The 8,574-nt window shown below is 46.5% G+C and overlaps 1 protein-coding gene across 2 annotated transcripts in view; it reads left to right on the top strand.

Moving 5' to 3' along the window:
- The first annotated feature begins 226 nt into the window (after nucleotides 1–226).
- The window catches only part of SCAI (suppressor of cancer cell invasion), a 71,790-nt gene continuing 63,442 nt past the window's right edge, over nucleotides 227–8,574 (top strand). Inside the window, exons 1-2 of one of the 2 annotated variants that reach the window (XM_045572043.1) lie at nucleotides 227–797; nucleotides 1,493–1,537. In XM_045572043.1, coding sequence (XP_045427999.1) covers nucleotides 745–797; nucleotides 1,493–1,537 — 98 coding nt within the window. In that variant the 5' untranslated portion in view covers nucleotides 227–744. The remainder of the gene's footprint in view (nucleotides 798–1,492; nucleotides 1,538–8,574) is intronic. The other variant, XM_036411984.2, reaches the window with a different exon arrangement.

Below are 8,574 nucleotides of genomic sequence, written 5' to 3'. Positions count from 1 at the left end.
GTGCGGCACACCAAAAAGTATATTTTTTGACGATATGGTAAAAATTAGGTATAATTTTGGTTCATCCACACTAGATAGCTATTGTTGGCTGTTATCGTTTTTTAAAATTTGACAATCTAAGGGAAAAGAGGTCAGTGCCCCTGACTAGTTAGGTATTGAATATTTTAAAAATTCTTGTGACACACCGGTTGAAAATCGCTGATGCAGACACCGGGACCGCAGACAGGGTAGTTAAAAATGAAGCTCGTTTTGGAGAGTTGCCTCCCTGTCGCATCTGCCAGAGGAGTTTGGGAGATTGCAGTGCTTGGCTTTGAGTCCTGGCATGGTGCAGTGTTGGGGGCGCCAGCAGGTGTGTGGGTTGCAGGACACAGTGAGCAGAACCTGCCTGCAGGTGTCTGAGGCGGAAGGTGCAGTGTCCGCTTTCCGACGCGCGGTGGCGCTCAGTCTCCCCTGCCCTGCCAGTGGTCTCTAAGGCACCTCCGCCGCCACCTGCAGTCTCAACCAAACTCTAGGTGGCGGGATGTGACGGCCCGAGCGCCCAATCGATTACCAGCATTTCGGACATGCTGCGCCTCTAGCCAATGGGAGCCGAGGAGAGGCGCAGGGGAGGCGGGCCCCGCGGCAGCCTGGCCGAGGCGCGAGGCCCTCCTCCCGCCTCTCCGCCTACTCCATCCTCCGCCGCCTCAGCTTCCCCAGCGAGCCCTGCGGCCGCCGCAGCTGCTCCCGCGGCGGAGCCGGAGCCGGATGGTCAGAGGAGCCCGGCAGCCTCAGCAGCCGCGGAGTCGCCTGGCCGCCAGGTGGGGCGGGATCTGGGTGGCAGTGGAGGTCGGCGATGGGGGCGGGAGCGGGCCCAGGGGCAGCAGCCTGGGGCCGGGAAGCATTCGGGGCGCAGAAACTGGCAGGGCGGGGGGTTTCGTTTGGAGGGGTTCGGGGGGTTCGGAGGCTGCCTGGGGGTTGGTGGCGGGGGTCAGGGGGGGAGGAGAAGCTGACTGGGCGGCGATCGCATCCTCGAGGCGGGAGGGGCATGGGCGGAGGGGGCGCCGAGGGTGAGGCGGGGGGCACGGCCCGCGGAGGGGCCAGGAATGCGGGGGGGCGCGGAGGGGCGGGGCCCGGAGGGAGGGCGTGCGGGCTGGCGAGGGGAGCCGGAGGGGCTTCCTGGGGTGACGAGGCAGACAATGAGTAGGTAGGTGGTGGTGCTGGGTGGTTTTGGGGAGCCGGGCTGTGACAAATGGGAGCTGAGGATGGACGGAGGGGGAGACCCCGAGGCTGAGCGGGTCTGGGCTGAGCGGACGTTGCGGGGACGGCGGGCCCCAGCGCCGCTCGGTCTGGTTCTGGAGGGGAGGCAGCATGGGCATGTGGAAGGTCAGGCAGGGGCTGAGCGAGCCCTCGGCCCCGGAGGGGGGGACACGGAGCTGTTGACTGGCAGAGCAGGGCCCCGCGACCTGTTCTTGTGTGTGACTTGGAGTTGTCATCCCGTCTGTTTGCTCTGCAGACTGACTGGCACAGTGGAGAAGCCACCTCGGAAACGGAGAAGCAGGTAAGGCACAAATGCCTGCCCGTTTCGTGTCGTGTTTTTACATTCGCTTGACTGCACCTGTGCCAGACTGCATACTGCTACATTGTCAGCAGGTGAAGTCTTGATTTAGCTCGTTTCTTAATGAATATAACTGTCTGCAAGACTTTTTTGGGGGGAAGGGGAGGGAGGGGAGTAGTCTAAGATTATATGAGAAAGAGACATGGATAATTGAGAAATCCTAGTTGGTATTTTTTTTTTTTTTACGTTAGCCATAATTTCAACTTTTCCACCAGCTCTGTTTCAAAGCCAGTGTTTATTGCCAGATGCTGTGTGCTTTGTATGTGTTGTTTTCTGTAACCCGTAAAGCACCCCAAGGAAGTACATAGCGTTTTCAATGTTTTGCAGAAGAAGGAACTGAGGAACAGAGAGGCCAAGTGTTTACCCAGGATCACACATCTCCTAAGTGACAGAACCAGGATTTGAATCTAGGCAGTCTGACTCCAGAACTTATGCTCTTAATCAGAATGCTATCATCCCTCTAATAAACGTCATCTTGAAAATAGGTCTCCCAATTGCTTTTTCTTTCTTTTCTTTCATTGTACACAGAGTCTAATAACACATAGTTGAGTCCTAGGAAAATAGAAAAAAGGGCTGTGTAGTCTGCAGACAAGTGAGTTATTTCTTGAGCGATGAAGAAGAGCATCTGTCCATTTCATGAACATTTCTTAGTGCATGCAGCATGTCTGGTTCCATAGAGCAGTTCTGTATAGTCATTAGAAGATGCCTTTTATTTTATTTTTTAAAAAATATATTTTATTGATTTCTCTACAGAGAAGAAGAGAGAGGGATAGAGAGTTAGAAGCATCGATGAGAGAGAATCATTGATCAGCTGCCTCTTGCACCCCCCCCACTGGGGATGGGCCTGCAACGAAGGTACATGCCCTTGACCAGAATCGAATCCAGTCCGCAGGCCGACGCTCTATCCATTGAGCCAAACTGGTTTTGGCTATTTCTTTCTTTCTTTCTTTCTTTCTTTCTTTTTTTTTTTTTAATATATTTTTATTGATTTCAGAGAGGAAGGGAGAGGGAGAGAGAGAGAAACATCAATGATGAGAGAGAATCATTGATCAGCTGCCTCCTGCACTCCCCCTACTGGGAATTGAGCCCGCAAGCCGGGCATGTGCCCTTGATTGGAATTGAACCTGGGACCCTTCAGTCTGCAGGCCAAGGCTATATCCACTGAGCCAAACCGGCTTCGGCTATTTCTTCTTTCTTTCTTTCTTTCTTTCTTTCTTTCTTTCTTTCTTTCTTTCTTTCTTTCTTTCTTTCTTTCTTTCTTTTTTTTTTTATAAGATGGCTTTGTTTATTTGTTTTTTTAAATATATTTTTATTGATTTCAGAGAGGAAGGGAGAGGGAGGGAGAGAGAGAGAAACATCAATGATGAGAGAGAATCATTTATTTATTTATTTATTTATTTATTTTTACATATTTTATTAATTTTTTTTGCCCCCCTCCCTCCCTCCCACACATCCCCTCCCTCCCCAGAGTTTTGTGTCCATTGGTTGTACTTATATGCATGTATACAAGTCCTTCGGTTGATCTATTATCTCCTCCAGATCTTCCTCCCCTCGCCACTGTTATTTGACAGTCTGCCTGTTGCTTTACTTTCTCTATATCTGTCTCTTGGTTCATCAGTTTATAATGATCTTTATCATCCACCAATGAGTGAGGTCATGTGGTGTTTCTCCTTCATTGATTGGCTTATTTCACTCAGCATGTTGTTCTCCAATTCCATCCAGGTTGCTGCAAATGATGAGAATTCTTTCTTTTTTATGGCAGCATAGTATTCCATTGTGTAGATGTACCATAGTTTTTGGATCCAATCATCTGCTGACGGGCACCTAGGCTGTTTCCAAATTCTGGCTATTGTAGAGAGAGAGAATCATTGATCGGCTGCCTCCTGCACTCCCCCTACTGGGAATTGAGCCCGCAACCCGGGCATGTGCCCTTGACTGGAATCGAACCTGGAACCCTTCAGTCCGCAGGCCGAGGCTCTATCCACTGAGCCGAACCAGCTAGGGCAGAAGATTCCTTTTTCACAAGTGTAGGCACTGGCTTAGAGAAAGTATGCTGTAGTAGTGAGGATGTGACCAGCAGGGCTGCTGTCATAGCGGATTCTTGGTAAGTTATTGGTGTTAGTACACAGAAAACTTCAGCAGCAGGCAGGTGTGAAATGCAGACTGTGGACGTGCCAACAGCCATGGTTCCTTTGTCACTCATGAGGCCTATAGTGTTCAGTATGGTAGGCCTATACGGCTGTTGAGCACTTGCAATGTGGCTAGCATGACTGAGGAACTGAAATTTTAATGCTGTTAATGATAATTAATTTAAATTTGACTCATTATTGGAAAATGTTTCAGTATGTTTGGAGTAATTTCGGTTTGTGAATCTACATCTCCATCTGTAAATTTTGTGAAATTTAAATGCAGATTAAGTATTTCTAGTGAAAACTTCATGTCCATGTCCAAAATGAGGTGTGCTCTAAGTATAAAGTACGTGCAGATTTCAAGTTAGTACACAAAAAATGAATGTAGCCTTAGGCGGTTTGGCTCAGTGGATAGAGCGTCGGCCTGCAGACTGAAGAGTCCCAGGTTTGATTCCGGTCAAGGGCATGTACCTTGGTTGCGGGCACATCCCCAGTGGGAGGTGTGCAAGAGGCAGCTGATCGATGATTCTTTCTCATCGATGTTCCTAACTCTCTATCCCTCTCCCTTCCTCTCTGTAAAAAAATCAATAAAATATATATTTTTAAAATGACAATTTTCTGGTGAACCTTTGATGATGAATTAATTGCTGAATGTAACTCTATGTTCTGTTTGCCATTCCTGGAACTTATGTTCCCTCTTTGCTCTCCGTTTTTTTACACTTTTTCTTTTTTTTCTGTAATACTTCCTCCTGTTTCTTGGCAGACTCCCTCCTTTAAGTCATAGCTCAGATGTCTCATCCTCCATGCACACTTTCTCCACCCTCACCTTCTCCTTCCTCTGCTCTATCTTGTTGCTCCCCTGATAGCCTTTACATACACCTAGAAATAATAGTTTGGGTTGAATTTGAATGCAAGTTGTGAAATCATATGCAAGTTAAACCTTTCTGAGCCCTTATCTGTATAATAGAAATAATAATAGTTCAAACACAGAGTTGTAAAATGCTTAGTATAGTGCCTGGCATATAGAAAATATCTAACAATAGCCCAACTGGTGTAGCTCAGTAGTTGAGTGTTGACCCATGAACCAAGAGGTCATGGTTTGATACCTAATCAGGGCACATATCCAGACTGCAGGCTTGATCCCCAGTGTGGGGCATGCAGGAGGCAGCTGATTAATGTTTCTCATCATTAATGTATCTCTCCATTCTTCTCTGAAATCAATAAAAATACATCGAAGAACAAAAAGATTAATTGTAGAGAAAGGATGTAATGACTGTAGCCGGAAATTTTTACAGTTGTTACTATCAATTGCATGCTGTGGCCTTAAAAATTCTCAATATCAAATGGTATCTGGTGAGCACATCAAATGAATTAATTGCCAAATGTAGTCGTAAATATCCTTTTGAGTTGGCCTGTTGTGTAGAATTGTTGATTATTAAAATATATATCCTGTTACATTTTGAAAAACAGGTGCCCAAAGTGTGATTTTTTTCAAAGTGTGATTTTTATTTTAGAATGGTAGACATAAGTTAGGGCTGAGTTATCTTTTGAGAACCTTCCTAGTTCAGGTCAAACTATAATACCATTAAAAAAACAAAAACAAAAAAACTAGAGCTGAAACCGCTTTGGCTCAGAGCATTGGCCTGCAGACTGAAAGATACAAGTTCGATTCCGGTCAAGGGCATGTACCTTGGTTGCTGGCACATCCCCAGTAGGGGGTGTGCATGAGGCAGCTGATCGATTAGTCTCTCTCATCGATGTTTCTCTCTATCCCTCTCTCTTCCTCTCTGTAAAAAAAAAAATCAATAAAATATATATAAAAAAATCTAAAATAATTTGAGATAAGCAAGCATCTCATATCCTACTGTTACTGATTTTTAAAAATATATTTTTTGTTGTTGACAGTATTACAGATATCTCCCGTTTCCCCCCCTATCCCCCTACCGCAGCCCTTACCCACCCCTCCAAGTCTTCACCCCCCTATTGCCTGTGTCTATGGGCTATGTATATAAGTACACAAGTTCTTTGGTTGATCTCTTCTTGTCTCCCAGCCCCACATCAAGGTATGTCAGTCTGTCCCATGCCTTCCCGTTTTGGGTCTTATTTTGTTGGTCAATTAATTTTGTTCATTAGATTCCACAAATAAATGAGATGATGCGATATTTCTATCTCTCAGTTTGAATTATGTCACTTAGCATAATATTTTCCAGGTCCATCATGCTGTCCCAAAGGATAAGAGATCCTTCTTTTTTATAGTGGCATAATATTCCACAACTTTTTTATCCATTCATCTATTGATGGGCACTTGGGCTGTTTCCAAATCTTAGCTTTTTGTAAATAACACTGCTATGAACATAGGGGTGCATATATTCTTTCTGATTGGTGTTTTCAGGATATATTCCCAGAAGTGGGATCCCTGGGTCAAATGGAAGTTTCATTTTTAATTAAAAACACACATACATGTTTTTTTAATTTCAGGGAGAGGAAGGAAGAGGGAGAGATAGAAACATCCATGATGAGAGATAATCATGGATTGCCTGCCTCTGGCACGCCCCACACTGAGGATTGAACCCACAACCCAGGCATGTGCCCTTGACCGGAATCGAACCCGGGACCCTTCAGTCCGCAGGCTGACACTATCACTGAGCCAAACTGGCTAGGGCCATTTTTTATTTTTTGAGGAAACTCCATACTGTACCTTCCTAGGTACAACACACGCCCATTTCCCTCCAAGGACTTGCTGTTGTGCCAGAACACTGCTGGGAAGTGGAGTGACAGACCCCCTCTTTCTGCGGGTCCCAAAGACTCCTCCTTCCCAGATAAAGCACCCCAGTTTTAACGGCACTATCTTTCCATTCTTTCCGGAGCCTAACCTCCTCAAGGAGTTACCATTTTCAGAAAGCAAACACAAACCTCCCCCGAGGCAAGGGCTGTCTTCTCGGGGATTGGGGAATACAGTGAGAATAAAACATCCATCGATGTCTTAATTAATAGCTTATCCAGCTCCTTTCTCCCCTCAGCAATTCTTTTAGTCCCTGTGGTGGTTTTAAAGATCTGTTTACAATTTTTTTAAAATTTTTTATTCTCCTTTCTTTAAAAGATGAAACTTAGCCGAAACTGGTTTGGCTCAGTTGGTAGAGCTTCGGTCTGCGGACTGAAAGGTCCCAGGTTCGATTCCGGTCAAGGGCATGTACCTTGGTTGTGGGCACATCCCCGGTAGGGGGTATACAAGAGGCAGCTGGTAGACGTTTCTCTCTCATCGATGTTTCTAGCTCTCTATCTCTCTCCCTTCCTCTTTGTAAAATATCAATAAAATATATATTTTTTTAAAAAAATGAAGCTTAATTCTTCTCTTGAGTGTGGGCTGGACTTAGCGACTCACTTCTATTGAAGGAATACAGCCGAAGTGAAGAAGTCTAACTTCCCCGATCCTGGCCTTCTGGCTTGGGTGTGCATGTTCACTCACTCCCTCTCTCTCCTGAATCGCTGGCTGAGGGGTGGGGGTGTGGGAGGGGGGGGGAGGCTATAGCTGCCATGGTGTGAGTCAGCCCGGAGAGAGGGTAGCCAGTGGCCTTGTGAAGACACTCGGGCAGCCTGTGGGGAGGGTGGTGTGGTAGGAACGCGAGGCCTGCCAGCAGGAGTGAGCTTGGAAGGGGATCCCACGTTAATTGAGCTTGGAGCCGAGTACAGCCCTGGCCAGAGGCTTGACTTACAATGCTGGCTTCACAAGGGCTGAGTTATATGAGCCTGTGACTTATTATTATTATTGTTATTTTGAGAGTCTCCTTTTTTCTAGCACTAGACAAGCACTGGTTCCATTATACCCAAAAGGCCAAACCTCTGGTAAGCTTTTTCTCCTGGATAGGTGTCTGATGGTGTGTGTGTGTGTGTGTGTGTGTGTGTGTGTGTGTGTGTTGGGGAAACAGCTATCTTTGTATTAGAGGCATTGAAGGACAATTGCTTTCAGGTCGTGACGTGTGCCTAATAACTAAATCTCTAACTATTTGCTCTTTATCTTTAGTCATTGCTCTCTCCCTGGTCTTTTGTCCCACAGATTAGAAGATAGTTCCTGCTCATGTTCACTCTTTTTTTTTTTTTTTTTTTTTTTTTTTTTTTTTTTTTAATATATTTTTATTGCTGTCAGAGAGGAAGGGAGAGGGAGAGATAGAAACATCAATGATGAGAAAGGACCATTGACTGGCTGCCTCATGCACGCCCCCTACTGGGGATCAACCTGGGCATGTGCCTTTGACTGGAATCGAACTCAGGACCGGTTAGTCCGCAGGCTGACGCCCTGTCCACTGAGCCAAACCGGCCAGGGCTCATGTTCACTCTTATTAAGGAAAGTTAAAAGGTAGTTGCCCAGTGAAGAGTCTCTCCCTGGTGCCTGTCACCAGCTTTTAAACTCTTTTCAACCCCTTCTTGGCTGACTGGGAAGAATGGGCAAATCAGAGTCAGGCAAGAAGTGATGGTTAATTTTGTGTCAGTTAATTTTGGGCCACGGGATGCTCAGGTCAGACGTTATTTTGCATGTGTCTGAGGGTGTTTTGGGTGAGATTAATATGTCAGTCAGTGGACGGAGGAAAGCAGATTGCCCTCCCCGGTGGGGGTGGGCCTCATCTCATCAGTTGAAGGCCTGAAAAGAACAGAAAGACTAACCCCCTCCTGCCTGACGGCTTGAGTTGGGGCATCCGTCTTTAAAGCCTTTGGGTTCGAGCGGAAACTTGGCTCTTCTTGGGTCTCAAGCCCACCTGCTGCCGGACTGGAACTTACACCATCAGCCCTGCTGGTTTTCAGGCGAGTCTGGAACCCCACCATTGGCTCTGGTGGGTCTCCAGCTGATAGGTCTCG

Source organism: Pipistrellus kuhlii, unplaced genomic scaffold (assembly GCF_014108245.1).
Source record: "Pipistrellus kuhlii isolate mPipKuh1 unplaced genomic scaffold, mPipKuh1.p scaffold_m20_p_43, whole genome shotgun sequence".
Lineage (NCBI taxonomy): Eukaryota > Metazoa > Chordata > Mammalia > Chiroptera > Vespertilionidae > Pipistrellus > Pipistrellus kuhlii.
The sequence above is the reverse complement of the archived record's forward strand: the minus strand, read 5'-3'. Positions and strand labels throughout refer to the sequence as shown.